Source organism: Chamaea fasciata, unplaced genomic scaffold, assembly GCF_029207755.1.
Source record: "Chamaea fasciata isolate MVZ Bird 193981 ecotype frontalis unplaced genomic scaffold, bChaFas1.0.hap1 SCAF_1, whole genome shotgun sequence".
Lineage (NCBI taxonomy): Eukaryota > Metazoa > Chordata > Aves > Passeriformes > Sylviidae > Chamaea > Chamaea fasciata.
This window is the reverse complement of record NW_027094086.1, coordinates 1502838-1523029: the sequence shown is the minus strand read 5'-3', so window position 1 is coordinate 1523029 and position 20192 is coordinate 1502838. Positions and strand designations below refer to the sequence as shown.

The window sequence follows — 20192 nt, the reverse complement described above, 5'->3', positions numbered from 1 at the left end:
CTGCAGCTCCTCTTGCAGGCCCGGGACAAGTCACCTGGAAATGCCAAGTCAAGGCGGAAACCCAAAACCGTTACTTACGACCACTGACGTAACCGGGGCCGGCACAGAGCCAAGAATGTGAACTTTTCCCAATTCCTGAAGGAGTGAGGAGCCACCTCGCCAGCCACGCTCCACCCCTGGCTCCCAAGGACAAGCCAGAGGGAAGGGAGAGCTGGCAATGGAATGGTTTCTGGGCAAGGTCAAACCTAGGTGGGAGAGAGGAACGACAGAGAGCGGCGACTTTGGAAAGGTTTGGATCAGCTGGAAGGAACTTGGGAAAACGGGACTAATGATGGAGGGAAGAAAAAGATGTGATGAGCTCCGAGGAGTTCAGTGTGTGATCCAAGGGCTTCCCTGAGGGAAGGGATCAAGAGCTTAACTCGGCTGTAATGCGATCGGAGGCGTCACCTCGAAGAGCAGCAAAACCACACACGGCTCAGAAGAAAAACAAACTAAACGCAAAATAAAACACAAAACAAGGAAAAAAACCTCCAAAATTGCCTCCATTGCTGTCCCGCCGGGAATCAACCCGCTGGAAACATCAAGAAAAAAAATGCAGGAGAGGGTATAAAATCCAGGGCTGAGACTTTCAGAGCTGCCAGAGGGATCCAAACACCCGGTGTCAATAAAATTATCAGCAGCTGAGCATTCGGATGCCACTCATAACTTGCTCCTCAACATTTACACTCCCTTTACTCGCCTGAGTCATGCAAAGCAGCTCCTGCTACTTTTGCCTCCAGCGTTTTTCCAAGCAAACACTCCTTGCCCATCCCGGCCCCCTCGCATCGCATCCTGTGGAGTGAGGAGGAGAGAAACGAGGGTTTAGGGAATTTTTTGGAGGGGTGATTCTGGCAGTAAAGAGTTGGAGAAGCTTCTGCAGATGCAGAGTGAAGTGGGTTTTCTGAATCCTACGGAATTTCTCTTTAGGAAGATGGGAAAACAAGCCAGGATTCCTTCTGTTTGGCGGTTTCAACACTGGGGTGGCAACGCAGGAAAAGCAGGGAGCTGATAACACAAACCACTGGCTCATCTCAGTTTGGAGCAGGAGAAAGGGGGAGATAAGCAGGGAAGGAATATTTTCAAGGGAAGCAACACAAAACCTGGTTGGATGTGGTGGATCCAACAAGGATGTGCTCCCAAATTAACTCCTCCTCTGGCCCTGGAGTCGCACAGCCACAGATGGGGAATTGCAACAATTCCCCACTTACTTAAGCTGAAGGAGGGAAAGTTTAGTGGGATATTGGGAAAAATTCTTCCCTGGGTGGGTGGGGAGGCCCTGGAATGGAATTCCCAGAGAAGCTGTGGCTGCCTCTGTATCCCTGGAAGTGTCCAAAGCCAGGCTGGAGCAACCTGGGATAGTGGAAGATGTCCCTACCCATGGCACAGGGGTGCAACTGGATGATCTTTAAGGTCCCTTCCAGCCCAAACCATTCTGGGATCTAAATTCCAGGATGAACCACCCACTTCTCCCAGGAAAAAAAACCCAAAAGCTCCTTAGAAGCTCCTTTAACACCCAGACCTGAAGTCACAGCAGGAAAAGGGAGCCACACTTTGAACTCAGGACACAGCAAAGTAAGTTGATCCTCGAGGTCCTCTCCCAGCCCAAACCATTCCATGATTCCAAGTTCACCTCAAACAGGACATGACCGGTCTCACACTGAACCATCCAACCTGACAAGCACCGAATTATTTAAGGAACAAACACAACACATAAATAAGGCAAAGTCCCTGGAGAATCTCCCTCTTGCTTTCCCCATCTCCTGCTTCCAGCCAGCTGTGACCGTGCCGAAGCAATCCCGGAGCAGTCCTGCCTGGAAGGGGACATTACAGAGGGGGAAAAGACACGGAGGAGCCTCTTTGTAATATTCCACGATCCCCCCCGGGCGAGGCGCAGAGCCGGCGCTGCTGAACGCTGCACTTTTGGATTCAATTAAAGTGATTATCTGTTGTGCCAAATAAATTGTGTCCAGCATCTATCCTGCAGGATTTTACACCTCCAGCCTCATTATTCCCTAACTGTTTCCTCCTGTTTATGCTCTCTCCAATTAAATTGCTGATAATATGAGCCAAAATAAAAAACGAGCGCACCTTGTCCGGAGAAAATTGATTCCCTTTTTTTTTTCCTGCGCCGGGCGATTGCCAGGTTTTATATACTCTGTTCCTGGCGATCATTAGTAATTCAATTTTCTTTTTATTAGCCCCCTTATCTGCTGAGCAATATAGTGGCAGAGCTGACCTCTTTCGCACGGGTAAATGTTTAAAATCTTTTCCCTGATTAATTTTGCCAGTTAAGGAAAAGAGGAGAAATGATCCGGCTCTTTGCCATCACAATGAATAAAGCTTAATGTTGATTGTGATGGAATTTCTAATGCCAAGGAAATTGATTGAACGCAGCAATTACCCCGCAATAGGAACTCCAGGGAAATGGGATGGTTTTCTCCCCGGCCGTAGCCTTTTGGTTATTTAAAACAATCCAATTTGCAAGGATAATTATATATTAGTGTTTTATCTGCCACCGGGAATGAACATGGGAATTTTGATACTGGCCCGGCATTAGCAGGTTATTGCTGCAAATTACTCCAGATCTGCTTTCTTTCACATAAAGACGAAATTAGGCCATCAATAACCAGAAAAAGGTGGACTGAGGAGATGGGAGAGGCACGAGTGCCCTCTGCAGGGCTGTGTGCACTTCCCAAAAATCCCCAATTCTCCCGGAAAAAAAACCCCGATTCTCCCACAAAAATCCCGATTTTCCTACATGTACCACGCAGTCAACACTCCCAATTCTCCTCATCCGTACATTTGCCACGTCTCTGACGTTAAAATGAATTAGAAAAAAAATCAATAGATCTTACTTTGAAGCACTTATTCCCAGTTTTTTCCAAGGAAAAAGTCCGGGGAATGAGAAATGACAGCTTGGATGCCCAAGCAGGATGAGCCAAGGGATGGTGAGGAAAAGTTCCCAACTACCAGAAATCACTTGTCTGTCATCAAAAGACAGGTTGGGAATAAGCCTCATCCTGCAAGAAATCCCAGATAAAGATAGGAAAAAGCTGTTGGAAAAGCGGGGGATTCCCATTTCAGGATGGGAAAAGCAGGAATATCCTGCTGTTATCCCACCTGGATCAGTCAAACTTCACTTAGAAGTTGGCATTTTCCCTCAGAACTGGCGAGAAAAAGATGCCATCCCCGAACTTTTGGGAATATTCCATCTTCAGTTTGGAGAAAGCAGATAAAGGATTCCCAAGGTGATGGGACAGGACGTGGACAAAAAGCTCATTTGGCATTTAGACTGGCTGGGAGAGCTGCGAGTGTCCAGCCTGGACAACTCCCTGGAAGGACCCAGGGAGAGCTTGGAGCCCCTTCCAGTGCCTAAAGGGGCTCCAAGGGAGGTGGAGAGGGACTTTGGACAAGGACCTGAAGTGCCAGGACACAGGGAATGGGTTCCTACTGCCAGAGGGCAGGGATAGATGGGATTTGGGAAGGAATTCCTCCCTGTGAGATTTGAGAAGGGGCTGAAACAGAATTCCCAGAGAAGCTGTGGCTGCCCCTGGATCCCTGGAAGCGTCCAAGGCCAGGTTTGACAAGGCTTGGAGCAACCTGGGATAGTGGCAAGTGTCCCTGCCCACAGCAGAGGGCTGGAATTCCATCATTTCCAAGGTCCCTTCCCACACAAACCATTCCTTGGTTTTATCCAACACAGTGGCACCCGAAACCTTGGCGATCCTTGTTGGTCCCCCAGCTTTTCCCTGGATAAGGAGAGAAACAAACACCACCTTTTATCCCTCTTCCATCACATCCCTGAGGATCCCAGAGGTGAGGGAGGCAGCCTGACCAGGAACTTCCTCCCTCCTCCACCATCCCACTGGAAAAACTTCCATTTGGGACACACTCCAATATCTGAGCCGCTACTAAACATTCCACTGAATCAAGCATTTTGGAATCAACTGCTAACAGCTGCAGGTGGATGTCTCATGGAACAGCCCAAATAATCCCAAGGAAATTCCCACCAATCTGCCCCTTTCCATTGGCTCTCTGATCCCTAAATAAAAGCAATTCCCACAGAGGGAAGTGCCTCTAGACAGAGCATTGGGAAACACCAATCCCAGTTCAAAACTCGGAAAAGGCTGGAAGAGCTTCCCCACCGATGGGACCAAACAGACCCATTTGGGTCCAAGAAGGGAACTGGAAGGTCAGGAGACAGACCAGGACTTGGGAAAAGCAGGAGCAATGTCTTTGTACAGCCCAGAGAGCTGTGTCACAGATCCCAAAATCCTGTGGATCTGGACAAACAGGAAACCAGCCCGGCTGTGTCACCGATGGAAGGGGCTGATCCAGCTTTTCCAGCCACGCTGCCGTGCAGGAAGTTGAGAACATTCCTCCCCTCTGTATTTCCCTCCAGCGTGACCCCAGAAACGGATCCACCTCCCTGCTCCATTCCTGCCCCACTCTGCTCCCAGTGTATCCCAGTAAACCCATTTACTTCCCTCACACCTGTCCAAGGAGAAATGGAAAAGACTGGAAATTCCACCACTTCGTGGTGATTAATATCCACATTTCGCTGGGATTAATATCCACAAAAGAAACCACAACAACCTTCCCAAAATCTCTTGGATAACCTGAGAGCCAGGAATTGAATCCAAGAGACTTCACTTATTTCCAGCTCCCTGTGGAACCAGAAGACACTGGCACCACATCCATAATTATACACTCAGAGGGAACAAAGTGGAACATGGGAGTTGTTCCAATCCCTGTGAGCATCCAGGATCTCCCAGACTTGGGAATATCCCTGCCCCATCCATCACCCAATAACCTTTTCCTACTAAACATGGGGAAAAAAAAACCAAAAAAAAAACAACACAGGAGTCCTGGAGCACGTGGATGAACAGCCCTGGAATAATTCCACAGCTCGTAAAACCCGGGGTTTAAGACTATTCCAACACATGAAGCCGCAAATCCTCTGCCTGGGATTGAAGCTCTCCAAGAAAAATCTTGAAGTACAAAAGGATTCAAATCCAGAAAGTCAATTTTAATCAAAGGGAGCAAATCCAAAATTCACTGAGGGAATTTCAAGGCAATCCAGGCTCTTCCCGAATTTCTCTGCTAAGGAGAAGGTGCCACACAGAGAAGCATCTGCCAGGAAAGGCTGGATAATTGAATCCACTTTTGGAGGGGGGAATGAACTCCCTGCTCTCCCAAGGTCACTTCCAGACCAACTCCCTTTTTTTGCTTCCATTCTCCAGCCTTTATTTGCCAACTTCCCAAAGCCTGGAGCAAAATCACATTCCTGCTTCATTTTCTCATTCCTATCCAGTTAAAACCTAGATTTCAGTATAGGAGCACTCCCTTCAATCAAGGAACTGGGATTCCAAACAAGCTGATATCCCTGGAATCATCACTGCCTCAACTCCCTCCGAGGTTAAATGCTGGAGCAAACCCAAATTGCTCCGTGTATCCAGAGCTTTCTGTCTTTTCATGGAATTGTGAAATGGTGTGGGTTGGGAGAACTCAAAGACCATGGAATTCCACACCCCTGCCATGGGCAGGGACACCTTCCACAATCCCAGGTTGCTCCAAGCCCCATCCCACCTGGCCTTGGACACTTCCAGGGATCCAGGGACAGCCACAGCTTCTCTGGAAATTCCATTCCAGGGCCACCCCACCCTCCCAGGGAAGAATTCCTTCCCAATTTCCCATCTAACGCTGCCCTCAGGCAGTGGGAAGGCACTCCCCCTTGTCCCGGCACTCCAGCCCCTTTTCCAAAATCTCTCATCCAGTAAAACTCAGTAACAACTCAATTGAGGTGTTTGAACACCAAATAATCCCAAAATGTCCCTGGAGAAATCCCAGCTACGTCTGATTCAAATCTCCCTCCCAGCTCTAGCAATTCCCACAGGAAATTCTGCGGGGCCACAGGGAAAATGTGCCTCATATCCATCTGAAACAACTGAATCCCAGGTGGGGGAAGCCTTTAATCCATAAAAACATCCCTAGGGAACAGAAGAACCTGACTTGGAGCGATCAACATTCCAACAACATTCCAGGCACTTGGAGGTGCCACTCTGAGCTCCAAGTTCTGCTCCAAGGCAGCAGGACATGGATGTAAATTCCCTGTTCCCAAACGTGATGTTATTAGTGTTACACTAATAACGGTGTTTAAAGCAAATCAGATCTAAAACTGGACACAGCACTGGGATACAGGTGAAAGATTTCTGTATTCCTACCTCTGCCAACCTCTTCCTTCCTGGAAAACCTTCCCGAAAACCCAGGGAAACCCCAGGAAAAAGCAGGAAGCAGTGTTTTTGTGGCGATGCCAAAGGACAACACGGACAGGGGAGTCAAACTTCTCCTCAGTGTTTGCTCCAGGACCAACAACACCTCCGGGAGGGTTCACCAACACATTCCCAAAATCCAAGAACCCTCGGGATCATTCCAGAGTCCGTGAGCCTTTGGAATGCCTGTTCCTACCTTCCTTGGTGGCCACCTGCGTCCTGGTGGCCGGCATCCGGCAGAGCCGGTGCTTGGAGATCTGCACCAGGCCCCGGGGCGAGGAGCGTTTCGCCGTCACCGAAGGTTTTCCCCGCATGGAATTCCTCCTCCGGAGGTGGAAGCGGCTCCTCAGAGCTGTGGTGGGGGAGATGTTCTTCTTATCCGTGGGGGAGCTAGGAAAAGGAACGTCACACGGTCAGGAGGGAGCAGGGAAGTGACCAAAACTCTCCTGCTGTCCTTCTCCAAGAGGAGTCAAATCCCACCACGATTTTCCTCTGGATGAGGGGGGAGGAGAAGCTCTCAACAGAAAATTCCAAGGAAACGGGCAAATGTGAGGAATTCCTGGCAAGGAGCAGATGGAGAATGAGGTGTTTGACAGCCAAACGTACTCGTTGCCTTCTGCTCAACAGATGTGAGGGATTGAATCACGCAGTCATGGAATGGTTTAGGTTGGAAAAGGCCTCTGAGATCGACTCCAAGCATTTCCCAGCAGCACCAAAGCTACCACTGATCACGTCCCCAAGTTCTACATCCACAGGGATCTAAAATCCCTCCAGGGATGGGGGTTCCCAATGCCTGACCAACCTTTACGGGAAGGAGTTTTCCCAAAATCCAAACTAAACCACTCCCGGAGCAGTTTGAGGCTGTTTCCTCACACCCTGTCCCTTGTTCGCTGGGAGATCCTGATCCCTCCCGGCTTCACCCTCCTGTCAGGGAATTTGGGGAGCCAGAAGATGCTCCCTGAGCCTCCTTTTCTCCAGGTAGAGCTTCCCCAGCTCCCTCAGCTGCTCCTGATGCTCCAGACCCTTCCCCAGCTCCTTTTCCCAACTCTGGACATGCTCCAGATCCTCAACATCCTTCCCCCCGGATTTGAGAAGCCTCAGCAACACCCAGCACAGGAGGATGATCCCTCCTCTGGCTCTACTGGAATTTACCAAGGTGTGGGAGGTCTCCCTCCCTGAGCTGCCAAAAAATCCCAGACATTCCCAGCTTCTCCAGGATGCTCCAGAGTGATTTTCCCAGCACAATCCACCCACCGGTAGTTTTCCAGGCAAAGCAGGAGGGCAGGGCAAGGATGGAAACCTGCTGGGAAGCACTGAAGGGATCTGGGAAACACAAGCAGGAATCAACACAACAATTACGAGAACTTGAAATTAAATCAAGGAAAATGCATCTTCCTTTGCCGAGTGAGGGAGTGACCGCAGGGATTCACAGGATCCAGCTCTGAATCACCCAGAGGACGTGGAACTGCTTGAGCAAATCCAGAGGAGCCCCTCTGCTCTGGAGCCAGGCTGGGAGAGCTGGGAATGTCCAGCATGGAGAAGGGCAGGATCCAGGGAGACCTCAGAGCCCCTTCCAGTGCCTAAAGGGGCTTCAAGAAAGCTGGAGAGGGACTTGGGAAAAGGGATGGAGTGCCAGGACACAGAGAATGGCTTCCCACTGTCAGGGGGCAGGGTTAGATGGGATATTGGGAAGAAATTCCTCCCTGTGAGGGTGGCGAGTGGCAGGAATGGAATTCCCAGAGAATCTGTGGCTGCCCTATCCCTGGAAGTGTCCAAGGCCAGGTTGGATGGGGCTTGGAGCAGCCTGGGATTGTGGAAGGTGTCCCAGCCAATAGCAAGGGTGTGGAATTCCATGATTTTTAAGGTCTTCCAACCCAAACCATCCCATGCTTCCAAAAATCCTCCAGCACACAACAACCCTCACCGGAATTTCTCCCACAGCCACAACCTGACACGAAATCCACGGACCCAAAACCCAAACCAACAACTCACCTCATGTTCCCTTTCCTCTTGATGATTTTTGTCCGACTCTTCACCTTGTAACTGGACAGTGTAGCCTCTCCAAAGGATTTCATCCCACTGGGAACAACGGATGCCGCGCTCAGAGCCGGCGGGACAGAGGCGGCTCGAGGGATGTTTGGGGCTGGAGGCTTCTTCTGGTCCTCGGATCTCCACTGGAATGCTGACTTGGAAGTGGAAGGCAAAGCCTGCAAGCTGGAGGCTTTCCACTTATATTTACTGGGAGAAACCCCCAGCTTGGATTGCAATCCCAGCTTCTTTACCTTCGCTCCCAAATCCGCTTTGGGGGAGATTTTAGCACCTTTGTCCGCCCCCGCAACGCCCTTCTTGGAATTTTCGGCTCGAGGGCTCGCCCACCTCTTCACAATCCGAGAGTTTTTCCCAGGGTTTGCCACCCAGGTGTAGTTGTTTTTCCTGAATTTCTGAGATTTGCCGGAGAGGGGTGCAGAGGCAGCTTTTTGGAGAGCGGGAGCTTTGGGAATTACGGGAAATCTGCTCTTCACTGGAGTCACCCCAGCCTGAGCAGGCCGAGAGAGCAGGTCCAGAGAGCAGGTCTCAGCGTTCCCAAAGAGTTTGGGATGTAGGGAAGCATCCCGGACTTCCTCACCACTCGGCTGCCCTGGAGAGGGTGGCTCTGCCTTGATCCGTGCCGAGTGCTGGGCCGGCTCCTGACCTGGCAATTCCAAAGGTATTTGTGGCTCCGACTTCAGCGCCACGGCACTTTCACTGCTGCTTCCAGAGGTGGAAAAGGAGCTCCCAGCTCCGCTTCCGGGCAGGCACACAGTCCTTGAGGTGGAACTGAAGGAAATGGATAGGGAAGGTCTTCTCTCTTCCTTCTGGAGAAGACATTTCTGGCTATTTCCATCCCCCGGAGGAGCCACCGCCGCTTCCCGCCCGGAAAACTCGCCGTAAGGACCCGCATTTTCCTGGCCAGCCCTTTGTGGCACCTGGATATCCACAACGATGTTCCCATCCCTGGTGAAGTCCACGTGTCTCTCCGGCGACGATTCCGGTGGCTCGGGGGTCCGGCTGTCCCCACGGCTCCCAAAATCCTGGGAAGCGCCGGAAGCACTTCCGAGGTCATACCCCGGTCCCAGCAGCCGGTTGTCCAGGGAGTATTTTTTCCTCCAGGTGTGGGTCTGGCGCGGGTGGAAATTCCTGGGAGGCTGCTGGGGGTACCTGGTGGGAAAGGCTCCTCTCCTGGTGTAGCCGGGCTGCCGGGGGTTGCTCCACCTCGGAGGAGCCGACGGCGCCGGGCGTGGGACGTTGCCGTGCATGTTCCTGTGGCTGTTTATGAGACCTGTGGAAGAGAAGACAGAGCATTGATTCCCTAACCCCGCGGGGATTTGAGAGCAGCACGCAAGGCTGCTTCTCCTTGCGCTGGAATTACATCGCCACTCGCGCTTTGGATGAGCCAGGGGTGGGGGGAAAGGTCGTGGAACCGCAGCATCCAGGAATGGTTTGGGTCGGAAGGGACTTTCAAGAACATCCGGTTCCACTCCCCTGCCACAGCCCTGGATTCCACAGGTTGCTCCAAGCCTCGTCCAATTAGGCCTTTGGCACTTCCAGGAATCCAGGGGCAGCCACAGCTCCTCTGGGAATTCCATTCCAGCCCCTCACCCCCCCTCAAAGGGAAGAATCTCCTCCTAATATCCCATCTGTCCCTGCTCACTGGCAATGGGAAGCCATTCCCTGTGTCCTGGCAGATCCTGATCCCACCTGGCTCCACTCTCCTGTCAGAGAATTTTAGGGACCCAGAAGATTCCCTCCTTTTCTCCAGGACGAGCCCCTCAGCTGCTCCTGGTGCTCCAGATCCGTTCCTAAATTCCCTTCCTTGCTTCCCCTCCAAGGCCTTGCTGTTGTGTCCCTCTGGAAGCCACCGCCTCTCCCTGGTGCTTCGATCCTCCGACATTCCTCTTAATTCAGGAATTCCTGCCCTTGTCCAGTCTAGGTGTTAAAAAAAAAACCTTTCCCATCAGTGATTCCCGAAGGAATTTGGAGCCCATTATTTCAGGCAGAGATTTTCCTTCACCAGGGTCAGGGAGCTGCCAGGAGAGCAGCATCAGCACATTCCTCATGGAAAAACAAGCACTGTTTTCCTCCCTCTCATCATTCCCCCACACAGGAGCTCCTGGAGAGGCAAATCCCAAGTCCTGAGCGGAGGGTGTGGCCCAACTAACAAGGAAACTTTACTTTGAAGGACAAAATCAGAGAAATTTGGGGCTGAAATAAGTTCTGGCGCTTTCCAGAGCTTGGGAAGGGCACATGGATACACATCCCACCTCTGTGCTCCCAGCCCGGGGCTGTGGGACAGAGAAGAGTCCCTTCCCAAAGCCAGGAGAGTCTCAGATCCTGCCGAGAGCAGCACTGTGGGAATTCCCTGGTGATCCCAAAATCCCCTAGCACTCCACGGGCTCTGTTCCCTCCCTGCCTTGGCCCGCTCGGCTTTCCTGGGTCTTCTCCCTTTACACCTTTTCCCAACACTCCCTGGATCACTCCCGTCTTCTCCCAGATTTCCTGAGTCCTCTCCTCTCCCCTTTCCTTCGTTCTCCCAGCATTCTGGGATCTTCTCCGTCTCCATCCCACTCACACTCCTCCCCAATTCCCCCCCTAAAATCCAACATCCCTTCCACAGCTCGTCCTTCCCCCACCAACTCCCCAGGTCCGGGCACAACCTGTCACCGTCCCACCGCAGATTCCCAAAATTCCCTTAAAACACCGCGCCGCCCCTCAAAATGCCCAAATTTCCTCCAGGCCCTATCACATTCCTCCCAACTCCCCTCGTAGCAGCCGCTCCTGTTTTCCGACCCCGACCTTTTTTTCCTCGTCCCCCCCTTCCCTTCCTTCCCCATTCCTCTCGGTGTTCTCTCGTTTCCCGGTGTTCCCGCCGATCCCTTCACACCCTGGAGCACTCGGGTCTCCCGGCACAGCCTCGCCCATTCCCGGATCCCCCCGATCCCCGCACCCTGGAGCACTCGGATCTCCCGGCACAGCCTCCCCCATTCCCGGATCCCCCCGATCCCCCCGATCCCCGCACCCTGGAGCACTCGGATCTCCCGGCACAGCCTCCCCCATTCCCGGATCCCTCCGATCCCCCCGATCCCCGCACCCTGGAGCACTCGGATCTCCCGGCACAGCCTCCCCCATTCCCGGATCCCCCCGATCCCTCCGATCCCCGCACCCTGGAGCACTCGGATCTCCCGGCACAGCCGCTCCCGTTCCTCCATTCCCGCAGCTCTCCCGCACGGCCCCGCGCCGCCGTGACGTCATCAAGCCGCGCCGCCGCCCCAACGGACCCACATGAGCGCTGCTGGGCGGTCACGTGACGCCCGCGGCTGTTGCCGGGCAACGGGGACGGGACGGCGCGGCCTGAACTGGGCCCAGGGCTGGGCCTGGGCCTAACTCAGCCCGGCCTGGCTGTCCCCGGCCTCTGTCCCCGGCCTGGAATAGCCATGTTCCCATCTCAGCCTGGCCCAACTGTCACCAGCCCCTGTTCCTTCCAACTGTCACCAGTCCCTGTCCTCTGTTCCCATCTTAGTCTGGACCAGCTGTCCCTAGTCCCTGTCCTCAGCCTGGGCCACCGTGGCTCTTCTCTTTCCCCAGCCCTTGTCCCCAGCCTCTGTTCCACAACCTCATCCAGCCATCTCCTGTCCCCATCCCAGCCTGATCCAGCTGTCCCCATTCCTCCTGTCCCCATCCCAGCCTGGCCCAGTTGTCCCCATTTCTCCTGTCCCCATCCCAGCCTGGTCCAGCTGACCCCATTTCTCCTGTCCCCATCCCAGCCTGGCCCAGTTGTCCCCATTTCTCCTGTCCCCATCCCTGCGTGGTTGGTCCAGCTGTCCCCATCTCCCAGCGATCAGATGGCTGCAGCATTTCTCCTGTGGCTGTCGGTCCAAAAAAGGTTCTTTCACACAGCGTGCAAGAGCCTGATCTACAAACTGAGGCAAAATATTGGGATTATTTACCGTTCTGCACAGAAAAGGGGGGAGCCGGGTTTTCCTTCTCCTGGCCTTGGTTGTTTCTCTACCTCTCCCTGGTCCATTGGTTCCATGTTCCACTGGGTCGAGGTTTGGGTGACATTTTATCCCAAGTTTCTTCTTCCCTTCTTTCTCCACATGTGCAGTTCCCGAGGCTCACTAAAGCTGCAATTTCTGAGACATGTGAAACACAATTTAACTACTTGGAAACTGGAAATCTTGGAGCCAGGCTGGGAGAGCTGGGAATGTCCAGCCTGGAGAAGAGAAAGTTCCAGGGAGAGCTCAGAGCTCATTCCAGTGCCTAAAGGGGCTCCAGGAGAGATGGAGAGGGACTTTGGACAAGGGATGGAGGGACACGACACAGGGGATGGCTTCAAACTGCCTGAAGACAGGGTTAAATGGGATACTGGGAAAAAAATCTTCCCTGGGAGAGTAGTGAGGCCCTGGAATGGAATTCCCAAAGAAGCTGTGGCTGCCCCATCCCTGGAAGTGTCCCTGGCCAGGTTGGACAGGGGTTTGGAGCAACCTGGTGTAGTGGAAGGTGTCTCTGCCCATGGCAGGGATTGGAATGGGATGATCCCTAAGGTTTCTTCCAATGCAAACCATTCCAGGATTCTGGGATCTCCTGTATCAAGGTAAACCTGGTCCAGTTGTCCCCAGCCCAGCCTGGACTGGGTGTCCTCATTCCCTGACTCCTGTCCTCTTTCCAGCCTTACCCAACTCTCCCACCTGTCCCCATCCCCTGTCCCCTCTCCCATCACCAGCGTCTTCCCACAGCCAGGCATGAGGGGGAGATTTTCCCGGTGATCCAAAGGACAATCTCCAGCAAGGAAATGTTAATTCCACCCATGAGCCTCGTGATTCCTTATTTCCCACACTTTGGCTGTCGTTTTTAAAACGTTTCAGTCCCAAAGCTTCAAGTTTACTTGTGGAAGTGAAGAAAATCCTTAAGGAGCTTGTTTTCCAAATAACTTCGTTCTTCCCTGAGGGAATAAACCCCATAAACAATGAGCAGCAGAGCCTCGAGTCTGCAGAGGAGACAAAACTCCAGCCTAAAATTATTCGGGGAACAAAAAGCCGAGGCAAGGAGCTGAAGCAACACGACACCAGGATGGAACCTTTGGGAAAGCAACCGATTATCAGCCTCAAATCCTTTAAAACAGATGCTGTCCCTTGGGATATCTCACTTCCCGAGGCAGCCGGGGAGTTCTGCCTGTCCCAGCTCTGATCAAATCACATGTCAGGGATGAGCCCACGATTTCCCTGCTTGGAAAGGGAGATTTAGTAAATTATTTATGGTGTTTTGTGGCATTTTAAAGTGGAATATGGAAAGAACCAGCTCTTTGGGATAAACTATTTTGGGAGAAAAGGCTTCAAAATACAAAGAATTTACGGCGTCTGACCCTAAAACTGCTAAAAAACACCCCAAATCCTCTCTTTTTTTTCCTAAGTCTTGCACACATGGGAACAGGCTGGGAACCAGGCAGGCAGGAATGACAGGTCTCCTCCCTTTGGGCAGCCCTCAGATCAGTTTCAATCGATCCCAAATCCCACCCAGGGTTTCATAATGGCTTTAAACTGACAGGAATTGGCACTTGTGCCAAAAAAAATCCTCCTCCACTCCCAGCTGCTCCTTCCCCCCCTCCCTGTGCTGGCACAGGGAGTCGAGTGCTTTGCATAAATGAGCTCGGAACGAGCTGCTCTGAATTGAAATTAATTCAGCACACGTGGAGGAAAAGTTCATTTTTAACCCAGGGAAGCCGTGGATCTACCACTCCCACAAAATGCAACCTCGGGAAAAGGCAAACTCAAAGCTGTTTTACCGATTTACACCGAAATTTGTAAGGAGAAAATGCAAAGTTTGGAGGATCTTGGACCACTTGGGGTCATCCTTGGATGTTTTCCATTGGGAGAGCTTTGAGATGGGGGTATCCAGAGGAGGAGAAACAGCATTTTAAGCCTGAACTGGATCTTCTCCAGGGAATAGAAAGGAGCATCCTGCCTTGGGACAAGCAGCTGGCAGAAATCTCCCTTGGGAATTGTGCAGAGGGCAAAGGAGAGACGAGGATTTTAAAATATTAAAATAAACCTTTTTTTTTTTTTTTCTCCTGGCTTTCCAGCCCATTCCTGTCACAAGCAACATATCCAAAAAGAATTCATGGCACTTTTAATTCACAGCACTAAGTTTCTATGACACTTTGAAAGTCTAATTTAATTTTTTTAAATAGAGGGGGGAAGAAAAATGTGAAGGGTTTGGGGTGTGAGTAAACATCCCAGAGAAGGGAACACATGGAAGAGGAATTCAATTGTCTCGTTCAGCCCAAAAATAAATCCTTTCAATGTCCTAAAACATTAACCCAGTGCAGATCCAGTGACAAGTGTGCCAGAGAATCCCTGGATCCTGAAGCACCCAGCACTGCCAGGGATCCATTTGCAGGAGCAGCACATGTGGGACATCATGGAATATTTTGGATTGGAAGGAACCTTCAAAGTCATGGTATTCCACCCCCAGCCTGGGCAGGGACACTTTCCACTATCCCAGGCTGCTCCAAACCCTTTCCAACCTGGCCTGGAACAATTCCAGGGATGAGGCAGCCACAGATTCTCTGGAATGTCTTCCAGCACTTTTGAGGCTCAGTTGGATCATTGTGTCAGGATTTCAGGGAGATGCCTTAATTAAAGTGTAAAAAAACAAAAAGGGGAGAGAATCCAGGAAGTGGAAAGAAGGATTGGGAAGAAAAGAGTCTGGGGGTGACTGACCCATTCCCTCCTGTGCTGGCAACATCCACGGCATGGACTCGTGGGACGTGATCTGGCTGCAGAACTTCTTCTCCTTCTCCTTCTCCTTCTCCTTCTCCTTCTCCTTCTCCTTCTCCTTCTCCTTCTCCTTCTCCTTCTCCTTCTCCTTCTCCTTCTCCTTCATCCTCCTTTTCCTTCTCCTCTTCTTTGTCTCTTTCTCCTTCTCCCTCTTCTTCTTCTCAACATTTCCAGGGATGGGGCATCCACAATTTCCCTGAGCAGCCTGATCCAGCATCTCACCATCCTCATAGTGAACAATTTCTTCTTTATCTCCAATCTAAACCTCTCCCCTTTCTGTTTAATTCCATCACCCCTCATCCCATCACTCCAGGCCCTGCTAAAAACCTTTCCTCCTGATTCCTACAGAAATCCATGGACACAGCCCCAGCTCCATGAGGAACACAGCAATTATTTACCACTGAAGAAATCTGCTGCTGCTCTGAAAAGTTATTTCCTATTTTAACTCAAATGGGAAAAAAAAAAAGTGCTTCCCAAGGGCAAACAAACTCTCAAATCACATTTTTTTGCTGATAACAGCAAGACTCCAGAGCAAGGCTCAAGGGAAGGAGATGTCTCCTGGGTTAGATGGAAAACAAAGAGGAAAATGTCAGGAACATGAGAAGAAATGGCTGAAGGATCCTCAAGGAAAAGCTGCTGTCATTTATCAGATGGATACTGGTTTTTTGTTGTGGTGTCTGGTTTTTGGGGATGTTTCTTGCCTCCGGTGGCGCTGCCAGGGCAGGAGCTACACATAGAGCTGAATCGGCGTGTTTGGGAAAGGGAAAAACCAGAGGGATGATCTCTGTGCTTCCACACCACTGTCATTCCCAGTAGGAATTATTTTCCAAGTGGGGACAGGGAGCAAATCCTCTTCTTTCTCCTCTGTGTTCACCCACTGAATTCAGGATGGTTCATTTGACAATTCCATGGATGCAGAAGGACCAACCACGGATCCAAAACCTCAGCTACAAATCAGTTAATCCAAAAACATCCTAAATCCTCTGCTCTGTGGGAATGGGATCGTGGGGGCTGTGACACCCCACGGCAAAATACGTTTCCTTTACTGAGCAAGGAGGTGACCACGGGGACTCACAGGACCCAGCTCTGGGGTCCCCAACAGCAGAAGGATGTGGAGCTGCTGGAGAGATTCCAGAGGAGGCCACGGAGATGCTCCAAGGGATGGAGCCCCTCTGCTCTGCTCTGGAGCCAGGCTGGGAGAGCTGGGAATGTCCAGCCTGGAGAAGAGAAGGATCCAGGGAGACCTCAGAGCCCCTTCCAGTGCCTGAAGGGGCTCCAAGAGAGTTGGAGAGGGATTTTGGGACAAGGGATGGAGTGCCAGGACACAGGGAATGGCTTCCCACTGCCAGAGAGCAGAGCTAGATGGGATTCTGGAAAGGAATTCTTCCCTGTGAGGGTGGTGAGGGGCAGGAATGGAATTCCCAGAGAAGCTGTGGCTGCCCCTGGATCCCTGGAAGTGTCCAAGACCAGCTTGGACAGAGCTTGGAGCAACCTGGGATAGTGGAAGTTGTCCCTGCCCATGGCAGGGGGTGAAACTGGACGAATTTGAAGCTCCTTTCCAAACCAAACCATTCCATGATCCTGATATGTCTCCACCATATCCTGGCAATGGAAACATGGCTTTTCCCTTACCAATTCCAAGGGATAAAATCAATCCACTAGGAAACCGTGGCAGAATTCCCAAAAATATTTGTTAATGTGAAAACATCCGTATTGACCCAACTTCAGCTGTGAAGAGGAGAGGACTTTGCTCCCCAGCCGCTTGGGCCTTGGACTTTTCCCTGCTTGGAAAGGTTGAGAAAGAAATCCATACACTGCCAAATGTAAATATTTGGATTTGGGAACACGGTTTGGATGTTCAGCATTGTCCAGCAGAGCTCTTCCAGGAGCATGTGGCCATCCAGGGATCTGGTTTTATCCCAGTTTAATGCTGTGACACCACCAGTTGCCATTGCAAAATTCCCACCTTGCAGGACCTGTCCCTCTGGTGTTCCTTGCAAAAAAACCATTTTCAAATCCTTTTGGTTTCAGGAAACAGCACAAAAGAGAGGGGAAACAAACTGTTCCTGATAATCTGAGCCATGGCTTTTGCTGGAAAAGCTGAGGGAAAAGCGGCATCAGATACTTCTTTGCAAGCCCTGGATGAGAGAGAAGGATGTCCAGGAAGAAGATTAATTTTTGAGACCTTCCTGGGTTTTTTTTTTTACCTGGTTCTTCTCCCAGCAGGATCTCTGGAGTTCTGTGGGCAGCACCATTCAGCAAAACAGAGGTCCATGCACATCCAAAAGTCACAGAGGGAATCCAACTTGCTTGGTTCCTCCTGGAACCAATTTTTCCTGCCATTTCACCCACTGAAGCTCCCCTCTGTATTGCTGGGGCACCTTTTGATGGAGCTTGGCACATCCACAGCTTCTCCTTTTCCTCCCAGCAGCTCCACGATGTCCCAATGCTTCCCCTGACCTGCACAGACAAGCCACATCCAGGTTTTTAAGAAGAACCATGAATTTTGGATGCTCAGCAGCACCAGTCTGGGGGCACACCCCTATTCCTGGGGGCCACATGGAGACTCCAGATGCTCTGCCCCTTCTAGCCTCCGTAGGGTGCTTTGCTCTGGGATCTCCTTCCTTCGAGGTTTGCTCCGAAGAGGCTAAAATTAAACCAGTGATTCCACTGCTGACTGAAAACAGAGCATTCCTTCTCCACCCACGTGTTTTGGATGGACATCAGAAGCCAAACCCCGGCTGCTCAGTCCCCTGTGGAAAAACAATCTTCTATTCTGATCCTCCATCCACCGCAGCTCACTCTGGTTGGGATGTTCAGTTCCCAGCCTGGCGTTCAGGGGGCTCTGAAACGGGATTTGCCTGGAAATGGAAAACATAAACACAAGCAGCCACTATCTCTGCAGCTTATTGCCCCGAACAAAAGCTTATTCTGCTCCATAGGGGGGGGGGAACAGAAGTTAATTCATGGATAAAGCAAGGAAAATAAAATCCCTTCATTATCTCCTTTTCACTCTGTATGTCCGCAGATTCTTTGAGAAAGTGGAGATTTGCAGGCAGCCACTGGAAAGATGGAGATCTCTCTCTCCCTGCAACTCCAATCCTCATGGAGGTAAAATCCTAAATATCCCAATCCTCACTGAACCACTGCCAGGTGGTGCAAAGCTGCCCCATGGCCATCCAGCCCCACTGCAGTCATGGAATCACAAAACAATTTGGATTGGAAGGGATTTTTGAAGGGCATCCAGTTCCAATCCCCTCCCACAGGCAGGGACACCTTCCGCTACCCCAGGATGCTCCAAGCCCCGTCCAACCTGGCCTCAGACACTCCCAGGGATGGGGCAGCCACAACTTCTCTGGGAATTCCATCCCAGCACCTCACCACCCTCACAGGGAAGAACTTCTTCCCAATATCCCATCTAACACGGCCCTCTGGCAGTGGAAAGCCATTCTCCCTTGTCCTGGCACTCCCTCCCTCGTCCCAAGTCCCTCTCCAGCTCTCCTGGAGCCCCTTCAGGCACTGGAAGGGGTCTGAGGTCTCCCTGGAGACTTCCCTTCTCCAGGCAGGACATTCCTAGCTCTCCCAGCCTGGCTCCAGAGCAGAGCAGAGGGGCTCCATCCCTTGGAGCATCTCCATGGCTTCCTCTGGATTCTCTCCAGCAGTTCCACATCCTTCTGCTGTTGGACCCCAGAGCTGGAGGAAGCTCTACAGATGGGGTTTCATCTGAGTGGGGCAGAGGGGCAGAATTCCCTCTTCTCCTCCTGCCCACATTGTGGGATGAGCCTGGGACATGGATCTCTGGATCCATCACTGGGATCCCCAAGTTCTTAAGCATCCATCACTGACACTCCTGTACATCCATCACTAGGATCCCAAATACTCCCCAGGAGAGCCCAGCACCACTAAATCCCCTCCTGGTCCAAATTCCCAAAGCATGGAGCCAGGAAGAAATCCCCTGCCCACCACATGTGCCCCTGGTCTCCCCTCACCCTCTGCCTCCCCTAAATCCCTGCACAATTCCCAGAGCACCGGCAGATCTTTTCCCACCCAGAATCCATCAAAGGGACAAAACAGGAGCTGTGACACCAATCCCTGTGCCCCGCTGCCTTCCCCCTCTCTCCATATGTTCCTTCCCGACTCTGCACTCCCCAGCCCCTTCCCATCGAGCTGAGGCTGGACAAAACTCATGACAGAAGTGACTCCAATCCCAGCCACTCCTGGAGCTTCATTCCCAGCTCAGCGTCGCAGCAGGGACAAACAGGAACTAAACCCAAGGCGGCTGCTTTCCTTTAACCCCTTTCTTTTTCCCCCCCAAAAAAACCCTCCCACTTTTCCATTCAGGCAGCCCCATCCCAGGGTGCCACCCCCCCACCGCCGGGATACCCCCCCACACCCAAATGCGATTCCCATCTGGAATTCCTCTAGATGTCACCCTCAGCCGTGTTTTCCACCCCCCCCACCCCCCCAGCCCGGCTCGCATTTTCCTTTCTCCAAGATCCTGCTGCCTTTTTTTTTTTTTTTTTTTTAAATTCCTTTCTGATCTCTTTCCGGCCATGTGTGATTGCAGTTTCCTCCGGGCGTCCATTTCATCAGCCCGAAATTAAGGAGCAGCAGGGGAAAAAAAAAAAAAAAAAAAAAAGAAAAAAAAAAGAAAAAAGGAGCGGCGGGCGGGCGGACGCTGGGAACCCCCTCCCCACCCCCCCACCCCCCCAAAATCCCACCTCCCCACCCACCAGCAACCACCCCAACCCCGCATCCCACATCCCTTCCCACCGCGATCCCGCCGCTCCCCGAGGCTTCCCAGGCACCTCTCGACATCCCTTCGCCGCACCCCGTTCCCAACCCCGGCCCCGCTCGGCCCGGAGGCCGGGGGGGAGGAGGATTTTTGCCACCTCAACGCTGCCACCACCATCACTTTTGGGGTGACTTGGCTCTTTTTTTTTTTTTTTTTTTTTTTTTTTTCTTTTTTCCTTTTTTTTTTTTTTTTTTTTACGGAGGGGCGGGTGGATTTTTTTCCCCTCCCCACGTCCAGAAACTCAACCCGCAAGCGAGGCCGGCGTTGTCCATC

General features: G+C 51.8%; 1 protein-coding gene across 5 annotated transcripts in view; it reads right to left on the bottom strand.

The window, feature by feature from the left end:
- The window catches only part of ZC3H3 (zinc finger CCCH-type containing 3), a 136706-nt gene that overhangs the window by 116358 nt on the left and 156 nt on the right, over positions 1-20192 (bottom strand). Inside the window, exons 1-4 of one of the 5 annotated variants that reach the window (XM_066209199.1) lie at positions 15068-15154; positions 12296-12481; positions 8304-9630; positions 6508-6701 (exon numbers count right to left, since the gene is read on the bottom strand). In XM_066209199.1, the coding sequence (XP_066065296.1) occupies positions 6508-6701; positions 8304-9607 (1498 nt within the window). In that variant the 5' untranslated portion in view covers positions 9608-9630; positions 12296-12481; positions 15068-15154. The other 4 variants (XM_066209065.1, XM_066209004.1, XM_066208939.1 and 1 more) reach the window with 4 other exon arrangements.